Source organism: Bufo gargarizans, chromosome 6, assembly GCF_014858855.1.
Source record: "Bufo gargarizans isolate SCDJY-AF-19 chromosome 6, ASM1485885v1, whole genome shotgun sequence".
In the NCBI taxonomy this organism is placed as follows: Eukaryota; Metazoa; Chordata; class Amphibia; order Anura; family Bufonidae; genus Bufo; species Bufo gargarizans.
In genome coordinates this window covers 350,058,594-350,075,732 of record NC_058085.1, presented here as the reverse complement: position 1 = coordinate 350,075,732, position 17,139 = coordinate 350,058,594, and the positions used below count along the sequence as shown (strand labels likewise).

General features: G+C 46.0%; 1 protein-coding gene across 1 annotated transcript in view; it reads left to right on the top strand.

Annotated features, from left to right (window-relative positions):
• Window positions 1–17,139, top strand: part of LOC122941089 (alpha-2-macroglobulin-like protein 1) — a 179,359-nt gene that overhangs the window by 105,799 nt on the left and 56,421 nt on the right. Inside the window, 4 exon segments of the mRNA XM_044298085.1 lie at window positions 8,387–8,508; window positions 8,649–8,709; window positions 8,783–8,866; window positions 16,558–16,734. Of these exon segments, the coding sequence (XP_044154020.1) occupies window positions 8,387–8,508; window positions 8,649–8,709; window positions 8,783–8,866; window positions 16,558–16,734 (444 nt within the window).

The following is a 17,139-nucleotide window of genomic DNA, read 5'->3' as shown; positions in this document are numbered from 1 at the left end:
TGGGTTGAAGTACAATTCCCAATTTAGCAATTTCATAATTTAGTGGTTTCTGCTATATCAGAGCTATTTGAAATCTATCCCTAAAAGGGTATATAATATTGAAGGTGCACATAGGGTCATTCAGAATAACTTCACACACACGCTTCTGTGCATTTCCAAGTCTAATTCTGTCACTAAATCCATACCGGTGACCCAGCGCCTAAATACTAGGCCTCAAATTTAAATCCCTCTAAATCTCTCGTTACCCACCGCTGTACTGTTGTTGCTGGGCAAGATATTTAGTGTCCGTCAAAGCACATTTTTTGTTCTGGGTTGAAGTACAATTCCCAATTTAGCAATTTCATAATTTAGTGGTTTCTGCTATATCAGAGCTATTTGAAATCTATCCCTAAAAGGGTATATAATATTGAAGGTGCACATTGGGTCATTCAGAATAACTTCACACACACGCTTCTGTGCATTTCCAAGTCTAATTCTGTCACTAAATCCATACCGGTGACCCAGCGCCTAAATACTAGGCCTCAAATTTAAATCCCTCTAAATCTCTCGTTACCCACCGCTGTACTGTTGTTGCTGGGCAAGATATTTAGTGTCCGTCAAAGCACATTTTTTGTTCTGGGTTGAAGTACAATTCCCAATTTAGCAATTTCATAATTTAGTGGTTTCTGCTATATCAGAGCTATTTGAAATCTATCCCTAAAAGGGTATATAATATTGAAGGTGCACATAGGGTCATTCAGAATAACTTCACACACACGCTTCTGTGCATTTCCAAGTCTAATTCTGTCACTAAATCCATACCGGTGACCCAGCGCCTAAATACTAGGCCTCAAATTTAAATCCCTCTAAATCTCTCGTTACCGCTGTCCTGTTGTAGCTGGGAAAGTTATTTAGTGCCCGTCAAAGCACATTTTTTGTTCTGGGTTGAAGTACAATTCCCAATTTAGCAATTTCATAATTTAGTGGTTCCTGCTATATCAGAGCTATTTGAAATCTATCCCAAAAAGGGTATATAATATTCAAGGTGCACATTGGGTCATTCAGAATAACTTCACACACACGCTTCTGTGCATTTCCAAGTCTAATTCTGTCACTAAATCCATACCGGTCACCCAGCGCCTAAATACTAGGCCTCAAATTTATATCCCGCTGAATTTGAATACAATACATTGGGCCAAATAATATATTTGTTGTTGTGGTGAACCATAACAATGAGAAAAACATCTAGTAAGGGACGCGGACGTGGACATGGTCGTGGTGGTGTTAGTGGACCCTCTGGTGCTGGGAGAGGACGTGGCCGTTCTGCCACATCCACACGTCCTAGTGTACCAACTACCTCAGGTCCCAGTAGCCGCCAGAATTTACAGCGATATATGGTGGGGCCCAATGCCGTTCTAAGGATGGTAAGGCCTGAGCAGGTACAGGCATTAGTCAATTGGGTGGCCGACAGTGGATCCAGCACGTTCACATTATCTCCCACCCAGTCTTCTGCAGAAAGCGCACAGATGGCGCCTGAAAACCAACCCCATCAGTCTGTCACATCACCCCCATGCATACCAGGGAAACTGTCTCAGCCTCAAGTTATGCAGCAGTCTCTTATGCTGTTTGAAGACTCCGCTGGCAGGGTTTCCCAAGGGCATCCACCTAGCCCTTCCCCAGCGGTGAAAGACATAGAATGCACTGACGCACAACCACTTATGTTTCCTGATGATGAGGACATGGGAATACCACCTCAGCATGTCTCTGATGATGACGAAACACAGGTGCCAACTGCTGCGTCTTTCTGCAGTGTGCAGACTGAACAGGAGGTCAGGGATCAAGACTGGGTGGAAGACGATGCAGGGGACGATGAGGTCCTAGACCCCACATGGAATGAAGGTCGTGCCACTGACTTTCACAGTTCGGAGGAAGAGGCAGTGGTGAGACCGAGCCAACAGCGTAGCAAAAGAGGGAGCAGTGGGCAAAAGCAGAACACCCGCCGCCAAGAGACTCCGCCTGCTACTGACCGCCGCCATCTGGGACCGAGCACCCCAAAGGCAGCTTCAAGGAGTTCCCTGGCATGGCACTTCTTCAAACAATGTGCTGACGACAAGACCCGAGTGGTTTGCACGCTGTGCCATCAGAGCCTGAAGCGAGGCATTAACGTTCTGAACCTGAGCACAACCTGCATGACCAGGCACCTGCATGCAAAGCATGAACTGCAGTGGAGTAAACACCTTAAAACCAAGGAAGTCACTCAGGCTCCCCCTGCTACCTCTTCTGCTGCTGCCGCCTCGGCCTATTCTGCTGCTGCCGCCTCGGCCTCTTCCTCCGCCTCTGGAGGAACGTTGGCACCTGCCGCCCAGCAAACAGGGGATGTACCACCAACACCACCACCACCACCTCCGTCACCAAGCGTCTCAACCATGTCACACGCCAGCGTTCAGCTCTCCATCTCACAAACATTTGATAGAAAGCGTAAATTCCCACCTAGCCACCCTCGATCCCTGGCCCTGAATGCCAGCATTTCTAAACTACTGGCCTATGAAATGCTGTCATTTAGGCTGGTGGACACAGACAGCTTCAAACAGCTCATGTCGCTTGCTGTCCCACAGTATGTTGTTCCCAGCCGGCACTACTTCTCCAAGAGAGCCGTGCCTTCCCTGCACAACCAAGTATCCGATAAAATCAAGTGTGCACTGCGCAACGCCATCTGTAGCAAGGTCCACCTAACCACAGATACGTGGACCAGTAAGCACGGCCAGGGACGCTATATCTCCCTAACTGCACACTGGGTAAATGTAGTGGCAGCTGGGCCCCAGGCGGAGAGCTGTTTGGCGCACGTCCTGCCGCCGCCAAGGATCGCAGGGCAACATTCTTTGCCTCCTGTTGCCACCTCCTCCTTCTCGGCTTCCTCCTCCTCTTCTTCCACCTGCTCATCCAGTCAGCCACACACCTTCACCACCAACTTCAGCACAGCCCGGGGTAAACGTCAGCAGGCCATTCTGAAACTCATATGTTTGGGGGACAGGCCCCACACCGCACAGGAGTTGTGGCGGGGTATTGAACAACAGACCGACGAGTGGTTGCTGCCGGTGAGCCTCAAGCCCGGCCTGGTGGTGTGTGATAATGGGCGAAATCTCGTTGCAGCTCTGGGACTAGCCAATTTGACGCACATCCCTTGCTTGGCGCATGTGCTGAATTTGGTGGTGCAGAAGTTCATTCACAACTACCCCGACATGTCAGAGCTGCTGCATAAAGTGCGGGCCGTCTGTTCGCGCTTCCGGCGTTCACATCCTGCCGCTGCTCGCCTGTCTGCGCTACAGCGTAACTTCGGCCTTCCCGCTCACCGCCTCATATGCGACGTGCCCACCAGGTGGAACTCCACCTTGCACATGCTGGACAGACTGTGCGAGCAGCAGCAGGCCATAGTGGAGTTTCAGCTGCAGCACGCACGGGTCAGTCGCACTACAGAACAGCACCACTTCACCACCAATGACTGGGCCTCCATGCGAGACCTGTGTGCCCTGTTGCGCTGTTTCGAGTACTCCACCAACATGGCCAGTGGCGATGACACCGTTATCAGCGTTACAATACCACTTCTATGTCTCCTTGAGAAAACACTTAGGGCGATGATGGAACAGGAGGTGGCCCAGGAGGAGGAGGAGGAGGATGAGGAAGAGGGGTCATTTTTAGCACTTTCAGGCCAGTCTCTTCGAAGTGACTCAGAGGGAGGTTTTTTGCAACAGCAGAGGCCAGGTACAAATGTGGCCAGCCAGGGCCCACTACTGGAGGACGAGGAGGACGAGGATGAGGAGGAGGTGGAGGAGGATGAGGATGAAGCATGGTCACAGCGGGGTGGCACCCAACGCAGCTCGGGTCCATCACTGGTGCGTGGCTGGGGGGAAAGGCAGGACGATGACGATACGCCTCCCACAGAGGACAGCTTGTCCTTACCCCTGGGCAGCCTGGCACACATGAGCGACTACATGCTGCAGTGCCTGCGCAACGACAGCAGAGTTGCCCACATTTTAACCTGTGCGGACTACTGGGTTGCCACCCTGCTGGATCCACGCTACAAAGACAATGTGCCCACCTTACTTCCTGCACTGGAGCGTGATAGGAAGATGCGCGAGTACAAGCGCACGTTGGTAGACGCGCTACTGAGAGCATTCCCAAATGTCACAGGGGAACAAGTGGAAGCCCAAGGCCAAGGCAGAGGAGGAGCAAGAGGTCGCCAAGGCAGCTGTGTCACGGCCAGCTCCTCTGAGGGCAGGGTTAGCATGGCAGAGATGTGGAAAACTTTTGTCAACACGCCACAGCTAACTGCACCACCACCTGATACGCAACGTGTTAGCAGGAGGCAACATTTCACTAACATGGTGGAACAGTACGTGTGCACACCCCTCCACGTACTGACTGATGGTTCGGCCCCATTCAACTTCTGGGTCTCTAAATTGTCCACGTGGCCAGAGCTAGCCTTTTATGCCTTGGAGGTGCTGGCCTGCCCGGCAGCCAGCGTTTTGTCTGAACGTGTATTCAGCACGGCAGGGGGCGTCATTACAGACAAACGCAGCCGCCTGTCTACAGCCAATGTGGACAAGCTGACGTTCATAAAAATGAACCAGGCATGGATCCCACAGGACCTGTCCGTCCCTTGTCCAGATTAGACATTAACTACCTCCCCATAACCATATATTATTGGACTCCAGGGCACTTCCTCATTCAATCCTATTTTTATTTTCATTTTACCATTATATTGCGATGCTACCCAAAGTTGAATGAACCTCTCCTCTGCCTGTGTGCTAGGCCTAAATATATGCCAATGGACTGTTGCAGTGGTGGCTGACATGAAGCCTGATTCTCTGCTATGACATGCAGACTAATTCTCTGCTGACATGAAGCCAGATTGTCTGTTACGGGACCTCTCTCCTCTGCCTGGGTGCTGGGCCTAAATTTATGACAATGGACTGTTGCAGTGGTGGCTGACGTGAAGCCTGATTCTCTGCTATGACATGCAGACTGATTCTCTGCTGACATGAAGCCAGATTGTCTGTTACGGGACCTTTCTCCTCTGCCTGGGTTCTGGGCCTAAATTTATGAAAATTGACTCTTACAGTGGTGGGTGACGTGAAGCCTGATTCTCTGCTATGATATGAAGACTGATTCTCTGCTGACATGAAGCCAGATTGTCTGTTACGGGACCTTTCTCCTCTGCCTGGGTTCTGGGCCTAAATTTATGAAAATTGACTCTTACAGTGGTGGGTGACGTGAAGCCTGATTCTCTGCTATGATATGAAGACTGATTCTCTGCTGACATGAAGCCAGATTGTCTGTTACGGGACCTTTCTCCTCTGCCTGGGTTCTGGGCCTAAATTTATGAAAATTGACTCTTACAGTGGTGGGTGACGTGAAGCCTGATTCTCTGCTATGATATGAAGACTGATTCTCTGCTGACATGAAGCCAGATTGTCTGTTACGGGACCTTTCTCCTCTGCCTGGGTTCTGGGCCTAAATTTATGAAAATTGACTCTTACAGTGGTGGGTGACGTGAAGCCTGATTCTCTGCTATGATATGAAGACTGATTCTCTGCTGACATGAAGCCAGATTGTCTGTTACGGGACCTTTCTCCTCTGCCTGGGTTCTGGGCCTAAATTTATGAAAATTGACTCTTACAGTGGTGGGTGACGTGAAGCCTGATTCTCTGCTATGATATGAAGACTGATTCTCTGCTGACATGAAGCCAGATTCTCTGTTACGGGACCTCTCTCCTCTGCCTGGGTGCTGGGCCTAAATTTATGACAATGGACTGTTGCAGTGGTGGCTGACGTGAAGCCTGATTCTCTGCTATGACATGCAGACTGATTCTCTGCTGACATGAAGCCAGATTCTCTGTTACGGGACCTCTCTCCTCTGCCTGTGTGTGTGCTGGGCCTAAATATATGCCAATGGACTGTTGCAGTGGTGGCTGACGTGAAGCCTCATTCTCTGCTATGACATGCAGACTAATTCTCTGCTGACATGAAGACAGATTCTCTGTTACGGGACCTCTCTCCTCTGCCTGGGTGCCGGGGCCTAAATATCTGAGAATGGACTGTTCCAGTGGTGGGTGACGGGAAGCCAGATTCTCTGCTATGGAACCTCTCTCCAATTGATTTTGGTTAATTTTTATTTATTTAATTTTTATTTTAATTCATTTCCCTATCCACATTTGTTTGCAGGGGATTTACCTACATGTTGCTGCCTTTTGCAGCCCTCTAGCTCTTTCCTGGGCTGTTTTACAGCCTTTTTAGTGCCGAAAAGTTCGGGTCCCCATTGACTTCAATGGGGTTCGGGTTCGGGACGAAGTTCGGATCGGGTTCGGATCCCGAACCCGAACATTTCCGGGATGTTCGGCCGAACTTCTCGAACCCGAACATCCAGGTGTTCGCTCAACTCTATGTATTAAGTTAAATCCACGGCACTCCAATAGTTTTTGCAAGATAAATTATCTCATTTAATTCTTAGTAAACAGAATGTTATTAATGTACATCCAGTGCAAATTCATTTACATATAGTAAGTATTTATGCCATATCAGATAGATAATTCCCGAACGTTTCGGTCTGTGTGACCTTCTTCAGCGGGGTCTGAAGGCAGAGTGAATAGGCGCACAGACCGAAACGTTCGGGAATTATCTATCTGATATGGCATAAATACTTACTATATGTAAATGAATTTGCACTGGATGTACATTAATAACATTCTGTTTACTAAGAATTAAATGAGATAATTTATCTTGCAAAAACTTTTGGAGTGCCGTGGATTTAACTTAGTGGATTTAACTTATACTGTCTAAACCACTCTCACAGGCACCCACACTGGATCCGAGGTACATATTTATTCAATCGTCCCCTTAACTGTGACCTCCACCGTTCTCCGCCCCCTTAACAGTGACCTTCACAGTGTTCGCCCCTTTATTAGTGACCTCTACAGTACCCCATCTCCTTAACAAGGATTTCCACAACACTCCGCCCCCTTAACAGTGGCCTCTACAGCAAGCTGCCCCTTAACACTGACCTCCATAGCGGACCGTCCACTTAACTGTGACCTCCACAGCAGCCTGCCCCTAGGGTGGCCAGAGGTCCGGTTTTAGGCTGGACAGTCCGGCTTTCAGACTCCCTGTCCTCAGTCCGGTGCAGGGCCTGGGCGGACACATGGATGTCCTTTTGAACAACTCACTCTCTGACAGAATTACTATGATGTCTGAGCAGAAGCTGCAGGGAGAACGTCACGCTCCCTCTCACCCCTACAGCTGACAGAAGTTGATTTTTACCTTCATTTCTTCAATACCCATCGGCTGCGAAGTGAGAGGGGACATAGCCTAACCGGGTCGGGCATAGCTTAGCGGGACAGCGGGTGGGGTTTAGTGGGGGCTGGGTTTTTAAGTCCATCTTTTGAGGGTGGCCTGAATGGCCACGCTACCTGCCCCTTAACTATGACCTCCACAGCACTCCGCTCCCTTAACAGTCTCATTCACAGCGCCCTGCCCCTTTGAATGCTGACCTACAGCAGTGAAGACAAATGGCTGGGTTGTTATGGAAACCTGGTGTAAAACTGTGTGTATGTGGAGACTAAGGACCTGCGAGCTTCTATTGGCTAATGAGGGACTTGTGACCATGTGTATGGCAGTTGGGATATGAAGAGAAAGACCTGCAGGCTTCTATTGGCTAATGTAGGTCATGTGATGTGCCATATTTGCATTTTTTGGGAATATCTCAGGAACGGTACGTGCTAGAAAGCTAAGACCCGGTCTAAAACCTTCCCGGACACCTGATGTACCTGTGTACCAAATTTTGTGATTGTAAATGCGATGTTGCGGATTCCTTTAGCGGACATACACACATACATACACTCAACTTTATATAATATATTGCATCAAGGCATTACTTGGCTTCCCTAGATTTGTTTTCATGAAATGGAATTTTTTGTTGATTTTGCTGTTAAAATTCTACACAGTAATTGTTTAGATTACTTTTATGTTGTTTACAGTTCAAAATGAATGAATGATTAAAATATAAACTAAAACAGCAGTTGATTAACAAGAAGTGCGTAGGCAAAAGACTCAAAAAAATGTGTCATTGACTTCTATGGTAGACTGTTGTGAGCATGCTCTGTGTCATGTGCAAGGATGGCTAGGACAGAAGGACAGAGATGAATTCTTTGTATTAGCTATTGTTGATGGTGTGATTGTGCCTCCAACATTATAAGCTTTTTTGCAATTTTGGATAATGAGAGGACTAATGATCCTGTCCACAGTATACACAGCACAAGATGAAAAGTGTTCAGACAATGGCAGTCTATTGTGAGAGCCGAGTGCCCAATATGAAAGCTTCATTTTTAATGATGTACTTTAAAACCTTCTCTAGGGGAGGTGAACATCACTGTGAGGACAGAGGCTGTGAACACCCCAGACCTATGTAATAATGAGGTGCCCCTTGTCCCTAAACAGGGGAATGTTGACACAGTGTTAAAGCCACTCATCGTTAAAGTAAGTGACCCCTTTATACTGTCATAAAGGCTCTTGGAGATCTATGTCTATTATTCTTTTGTAACCTCTACAGTAATACGATATACAGCATTATTTTCTTTACTGCACATTCATCTTTTGCTATTCCTTTGGGTCTTTAGCCAGGTGGGGTGTTGGTGGAGAAATCTCACAACTCTATGATCTGCTTCCAAGCAGGGCAAGGTAAGCATCATCATTACTGTTCTACTGAAGATGCAGCTTTGCTTTTCACTTGATATATGTCTTTTTTCTTTAGAAAATTCAAAAACAGAAACCATCTCTCTGAAGTTACCTCCAAATATTCTAAAGGACTCTGAGAGAGCTTATATGACTGTTGTGGGTAAGAAAGGATTTTCACTAAAGTCTGTAAGATAAGTTCACCTCATGATAATTTGTTGCTGATATAGCATTATAATCTAAGAATCTGCCACTTAGTAAGCCTCCTTAGCAGTTTTGATAGAGCATGCTCAGCACATTGTGATGTTCGGTCGTGTGTGCTCGAGCGCCATGCTTGAGTCTCCTCCCTGCAGGTTTGTTGGCTGCTACGCAGCCAATAAACGTGCAGGTAAGTACTGCCATTCACTGTAATGCCATAGCCATGTTGGTTACTGACATTACAGTGATTGGCTGGCCGGAAGGCATCATCGGGTCCTATAAAGCACCCGATGACACGTGGTTTGGCTCAGTGTTAGTGAGGGACAGATAGTATAGGGAATTCAACTGAATTTTATTTTTTTGTTAGGCAGGGTTGGTTATAGAGACCCAAAAGTCCTTTTAACCCCTTAAGGACACAGCCCTATTTCACCTTAAGGACCAGGCCATTTTTTGCAAATCTGACCACTGTCACTTTAAGTGCTGATAACTTTAAAACGCTTTGACTTACCCAGGCCGTTCTGAGATTGTTTTTTCGTCACATATTGTACTTCATGACACTACTAAAATTGGGTCAAAAAAGTTATTTTTTTTGCATAAAAAAAATACCATATTTACCAAAAATTTTGAAAAATTTGCAAATTTCAAAGTTTCAGTTTCTCTACTTCTGTAATACATAGTAATACCCCCAAAAATTGTGATGACTTTACATTCCCCATATGTCTACTTCATGTTTGTAGCATTTTGGGAATGATATTTTATTTTTTGGGATGTTACAAGGCTTAGAAGTTTAGAAGCAAATTTTGAAATTTTCAGAAATCTTCAAAATCCCACTTTTTATGGACCAGTTCAGGTTTGAAGTAACTTTGTGAGGCTTACATAATAGAAACCACCCAAAAATGACCCCATTCTAGAAACTACACCCCTCAAGGTATTCAAAACTGTTTTTACAAACTTTGTTAACCCTTTAGGTCTTCCACAACACTTCATGGCAAATGGACATACATTTTTTGAATTTAGATTTTTTGGAAAATTTTCCAATATAATCAATTTTTTCCAGGAAAAAAACAAGGGTTAACTGCCAAACAAAACTCAAAATGGGTTGCCCTGATTCTGTAGTTTGCAGAAACACCCCATATGTGGTCGTAAACTACTGTTTGGCCAAACGGGAGCACGTAGAAAGAGGGGAACGCCATATGGGTTTTGGAAGGCAGATTTTGCAGGACTGGTTTTGTTTATACCATGTCCCATTTGAAGCCCCCTGTTGCACCCCTAGAATAGAAATTTCAAAAAAGTGACTCCATCTAAGAAAGTACACCCCTCAAGGTATTCAAAACTGGGTTTACAAACTTTGTTAACCCTTTAGGTGTTCCACAAGAGTTATTGGCAGATGGAGAAACAATTTAGAAATTTCTATTTTTTGGAAAATTTTCCAATATAATCAATTTTTTCCAGGAGTAAAACAAGGGTTAACTGCCAAACAAAACTCAAAATGGGTTGCCCTGATTCTGTCGTTTGCAAAAACACCCCATATGTGGTCGTAAACTACTGTTTGGCCGAACGGGAGGACATAGAAGGAGGGGAACACCATATGGGTTTTGGAAGGCAGATTTGGCAGGACTGGTTTTGTTTATACCATGTCCCATTTGAAGCCCCCTGTTGTACCCCTAGAATAAAAATTTCAAAAAAGTGACTCCATCTAAGAAAGTACACCCCTCAAGGTATTCAAAACTGGGTTTACAAACTTTGTTAACCCTTTAGGTGTTCCACAAGAGTTAATGGCAGATGGAGAAACAATTTAGAAATTTCTATTTTTTGGAAAATTTTCCATTTTAACCCTTACTTTATTACTGAAAAAAATGGGTTAACAGCCAAACAAAACTCAAAATGGGTTGCCCTGATTCTGTAGTTTGCAGAAACACCCCAAATGTGGTCGTAAACTACTATTTGGCTAAACGGCAGGACATAGAAGAAGGGGAACGCCATACGGTTTTTGGAAGGCAGATTTTGTTGGACTGGTTTATTTACACCATGTACCCTTTCAAGCCCCCTGATGCACCCCTAGAGTAGAAACTCCATAAAAGTGACCCCATCTAGGAAACTATGGGATAAGGTGGTTGTTGTTTTGGTACTATTTTAGGGGTAAATATGATTTTTGGTTGCTCTATATTACACTTTTTTGAGGCAAGGTAACAAAAAAATAAAATTCTAAAATGTTTCTACATTTGCTATTTAGTTTTGTGGAACACCTAAAGGGTTAACAAAGTTTATAAAGTAACTTTTGAATACCTTGAGGGGTGTAGTTTCTTAGATGGGGTCACTTTTTTGGAGTTTCTAGTCTAGGCTACACCAGGGGGGGCTTCTAATGGGACATGGTGTCAAAAAAAAAAACTGTCCATCAAAATCTGCCTTCCAGAAACCATATGGAGTTCCCTTCGTTCTATGCCCTGCCGTGCGGCTATATAGCCATTTACGACCACATATGGGGTGTTTCTGCAAACTACAGAATCAGGGCCATAAATATTGAGTTTTTTTTGGCTGTTAACCCTTGCTTTATTACTGGAAAAAACGGATTCAAATGGAAATTTTGCCCAAAAATGGGTGTTTTGGCACCGTTTTTATTTTATATTTTTAACACCGTTCATCCGAGGGGTTTGGTCAAATGTTATTTTTATAGCGACGACTTTTACGCACGCGACGATGCCCAATATGTATGGCTCTCAGACTTTGGAGACACTAAGCAGGCATCCTAAAACTGCGGCCCTCCAGATGTTGTAAAACTACAATTCCCACCATGCCCTGCTGATGGCTGTAGGTTGTCTGGGCATGCTGGGAGTTATAGTTTTACAAATATCTGGAGGGCCGCAGTTTGAGGATGCCTGCACTAAAACTAATATTTTTTTGGGGAAAAAAAATTGTTTCTGTGTCTCCAAAGTCTGAGAGACATAGTGTTTTATGTTCTCTAGGGGACTGTTGGAGATTATAAAAATTTAGTACTCCATGGAAGTGTGATACTCCCTGAAGCAATCGATAACGCAGAGGCCCGGATGATCGGGGCAAGTGTCACACTGAGTAGTGGTGTCCTTCCGTATCCCCCTCTTGTGACACACTCTGCATCTTTTTTGGGTTCGTCCCTTCTTTCCAGTATGGGGGACCACACCTGGAAAGTGTTGGCCAGGGACGATCCGGGCGCCTCCAGTTCCCGAGGTACTCCGGCCTGCTCTTTCCCGGTCCGAAAAGATCAGGTCTTTGAGGACTGCCTCATAGAATTGGAGGAATGTCCCTGTGCTGCCAGCGCTTCGGGATAGTACAAAAGAGTTGTACATGGCAACCTGCACCATGTAGACCGCAACTTTTTTGTACCATGCCCGGGTTTTGCGCATGGCATTATATGGCTTGAGGACTTGATCAGAGAGCTCAACTCCTCCCATATACCGATTGTAGTCGACGATACAATCGGGCTTGAGGACCGTTGCCGCGGTACCTCGCACAGAGACGGGGGTGGTGCTGTTACCGTGGATTGTGGACAGCATAAGGACATCCCTCTTGTCCTTATACCTGACCAGCAACAGGCTTCCACTGGTAAGGGCACGGGTCTCACCCCTGGGGATAGGTACCTGGAGGGGGTGGGCAGGGAGGCCGCGTTGATTTTTCCGCACGGTCCCACAAGCGAACGTGGATCTGGCGGCAAGGGACCTGAACAAGGGAATGCTGGTATAAAAGCTGTCCACGTACAAGTGGTAACCCTTATCCAGCAGTGGGTACATAAGGTCCCACACGAGTTTCCCGGTAACACCCAGAGTGGGGGGACATTCTGGTGGTTGAATCCGGGAATCTCGTCCCTCGTACACACGAAATTTGTAAGTGTACCCTGAGGTACTCTCACAAATTTTGTATAGCTTCACGCCATACCTCGCCCGCTTTGTGGGAATGTTTTGGCGGAAACTGAGTCTCCCCTTGAACGCAATGAGAGACTCATCAACCGCGACCTCCCTTCCAGGTACGTAGGCCTGCTGAAATGTGGCCCCAAAGTGATCGATGACCGGCCGTATCTTGTACAGCCGGTCATAGGCAGGATCACTTCGGGGGGGACATGCTGCATTATCGGAATAATGCAGACATTTCCGGATGGCCTCAAACCGGGAGCGTGTCATGGCCGTACTGTACAGTGGGGTCTGGTATAGGACGTCCCCACTCCAGTACAGCCTGACACTGGGTTTTTGCACTAGACCCATATGCAGCACGAGGCCCCAAAATGTCCTCATCTCGGCTGCACTGACCGGCGTCCAGCCACCGGGTCTAGGGCTGGTGGTGGGGGGGATGCGGGGGGGGGGCAAGTGGCAGGGGGGGGTCTGGGGTCTGAAAGCTGAAACAAAAAAGTTTGGAATAAATGTGCTTTTTTTTTCTTCTAACTTTTCCCTTCTATCCCTGCCTAAAGGTGCCTTTCCCTCACTGACCCTAACCTACCTGGGTGGCGATGGGTGTAGGAGGGTGATGGATGCCGATTAGGGGGACACAGGAGCTGGTGCTGGACGATGCTGCACGGTCAGGGTGCTGGACAGGAAGAGGAGGGGAGAGAGGAGCGCAGGAAGTTTGAATCTCGCGCCTCTCTCCCCTGCACCAATCAGCACCCTGGACAGCGGCGTTCAGCACCAGGGCCAGCTCCGCCTCTGCAAATCCTCGGACTGCGATAGGTGGTGTATAATTACGCCACCGATCGCAGTCTTTTTCCGGTTCATCGGGTCACAGGACACCCGAATGGACCGGAAATGCAGAAAACCGCAGGTCTGAATTGACCTGCGGTTTTCTGCGATCGTTGATGCGGGGGGGTCAAATGACCCCCCCCCCCTGCATTGTTACAGGATGCCGGCTGAATGATTTCAGCCGGCATCCCGTTCCGATTAACCCCCGCGGCGCCGGCATCGCTATTTAAAGCCATGACGTACCGGTACGTCATGTGTCCTTAAGGACTCTGGAAACATGCCGTACCGGTACGTCATGTGTCCTTAAGGGGTTAAAGACCATTGTTGTGCACCCCTTCCACCACAAACAAGGGTATATGGTTGAATCTTCCTTTTCTCATCCTCCTTCTCCTCTTCCATTATATCAACACATGCTTATTCATCGCATATAATGCCCTCGCATATATTCCCTTTGCATATAATGTTTTACAGGGTCAGCTCAGCTGCAGGCCCTCGCAAAAACTTTTTTAGAGGGTCAGCACACCAGTAGGCCCTCGCATATAATTTTTTAGAGGGTCATCTCACCAGCAGGCCCTCACCTATAATGTTTTACAGGGTCAGCTCACCAGCAGGCCCTCGCATATACATTTTTAGAGGGTCAGCTCATCAGCAGACCCTTGCATATAATGTTTTACAAGGTTAGCTCACAAGCAGGCCTTCACCTACAATCTTTTACAGGGTCAGCTCACCTGCAGGCCCGCACCTAAAATCTTTTACAGGGTCAGCTCACCTACAGGCCCGCACCTAAAATCTTTTACAGGGTCATCTCACCTGCAGGCCCTCACCTAATTATACCTAATAGGTCATTTGCACGCAGGCCGTCTTGCTTGGATGTGGTAGCCATAGCTGTTTCTCAGGCTCCCTCTCCGGAATCGAACCCTGATTCCCCGTTACCGTAGTCACCATTATTTGCACTGACAATAACATCGAAAGTTGATAGGCCAGACATCCGAATGGATTGTCGCCGTCACGGGGAAAGCGCAATCGGCCCCAGGTTATCTAGAGTCACCAAAGCGGCAGCAGGCCCTCACCCATAATGTTTTAGATGGTCAGATCGGCAGGCCCTTGCTCTAAATGTTTTTGATGGTCACCAGCAGGCCATCAATCATAAATTTTCAAGGCTGTGTATGATGCCCTTCTTTATGTGTAATAAAGGGTGTATTGTAGTGTCGGTTCCTTGTAATTTTTGTGGCAGAACTTGCACTTTATATACAAGTAAATATACAGGAAAGAATGTTTCCTAGCAATTTTTTCACTAAAATCGATTTTATCTTCGGTTTTGTGTGTATTATTGTCAGTATGTAAAAGTGGCGTACTACTCGGACAACATCGTTCCCAGCAGCGACCTGGGAGTCCAAGATGCATCCAGACATCCTCCACATGCTGTTCCCGAACCATTTTGGTGGTTTTTCCATCAATTTCTGATCTTTTACTATGAACCAGGCACCCTCCCCTCTTCAGAGCAGAGGGTGCCTGATTTAATGCTTGGGTTCTCCCATTGACTTCTACCGAGCACCCGAGCATCCTAATGTGTTCGGCCCAAGCCCCAGAGCATTATGATGCTCAATCAACACTATCCATTATATCTTGTCTCTGTGTAGCCTCCACTTCTGGTTTTGGCTCACAATCACTGATGGAAATTGCTGATCAAATCTCTGAAGTTTGAACTAAGGCTGAGCTTACATAACATACATCTGATCTGTCAGAGGAAGAGAAAAACAAAACAAAACAAAACATGATCCTGTAAAAAAAATTAAATGGATCCAGTTGCATCAGTTGGCATCCGTTTGAACCATTTCCATCTGAGATCAGTTTTTTAGACGGAAAACAAAGTATTGCATGCAGGACTTTTTATCCTGTCTCAAAAACGCATCTCTTCTGACAGATCAGAAGAACGGAAAGCTATACGGTGATGTGAACTCAGCCTAAGACTAATAAATGCAATAATGCAGCTAATTAAAGATCCAAGTTCTCAATTTGGCCTGTGGCTTTATTATAGAAATTACAATATCTGACCAGTAAGTTTCAGATACTGATAGGGAAGAGCAGTTATTTGATATTACACACTAATGGCCGATTTACCATCCCAAAAGTCGGGCAGATTATTGGGGACTCATTCATCGTATGAAACTGTTATTCGCGCAGGCACCTAAATCATCATTTCCCGGCAGAAGATTGTGCTGTTTCTAGATATTAAAAGTTTTACATAATACAAGTTTAAAAGTTTAATTGATAAACAAAAAATTACTGAATATGAATTTATTTCTATTTAAGGTTAAGGTTATATTTTCAAACGTTGTTCTACTAGAGCTTCTTACAATTCCAGATTCATTAAAAATAACCTCTTAATTGATGTTAGGAGTCCTAATATTTCTTATGTAATAAACCAAGTCTTTTATGTCAGCCCTACATTTGAAATAGGCATAACATTTCCTAATTTACTCTTTTTTTTTTTTTACTATAATTCACATTTCCTATCAGATAAAAGTTTTTTCCACCTTTTACATATTGTTGACCTATCCCCCAGATAGGTCATCACTATTAGATAGCTGGAAGTCCAACACTCATCACCCTCACAATTAGCTGTTTCTGGAAGCCACCAGCTCTGGAGACATTACAGCAGACAAAGCTGGAAGGAGAAGGTTCTGTCCATTCTGTAGTGGCCATTGTGTTATTCGTACTGCAGCTCAGCCCCCATTCTCTATATAGTGGACAGAGGCATCTGCTTTCAGTTCAGTCCAAGGTTTAGTTTCCAGCCTCGGCGGCTGCCACAAGCTGCTGCCCGGTGGGAGTGCAGGGTGTCAGACAACCACTGATCTAATATTGATCACCTATGATCCAGATAGGTCATCAATATCAAAAAAGTGGAAAACCCCTTTAAATATATTGAATTCATTGTTACTTCTTTTTCCTGTAGGAGATATGATGGGCACAACCCTTGAGCACTTAGAGCATCTCCTGGCCATGCCTTCTGGTTGTGGTGAACAAAACATGATTCGTTTTGCCCCAAACATTTTTGTTCTGCAATATCTGGAAAAAACTAATCAGATGAACAGCGAAATTAAGAGTAAAGTTATTAACTTCATGAAGAATGGTGAGGTTTATCTTTCTGTATGGTAAGCTGTATGGTTGTAGCTATATTCTTGCTTTTTTTTATATACCCCCGCCCTTCTCTATGTACCCACTGATCCAGTTTACACGTTTTTCTGAAGGGAGATCAGAATGCCGGCTAGTTCTGATGGGGGACTTTAATGCAGTTATGGACCCCAATAAAGATAGATTCACACTAGATGCAGAACAGGTGAGGAATGCATGCAATTCACCGTTGCCACAGTTCTGCCTGGAGGTGGGACTGGTGGATATATGGGAACATCTTGGTGGGGGAAAGAGAGTATACTCTTGTGTTAGCAGGGGTGGCAGAGCAATGTCCAGGATTGATTTAGCATTTACTAATGAGAGCAATCTGAGCAATATCCGGAAGATACGATATGGGGTAAGA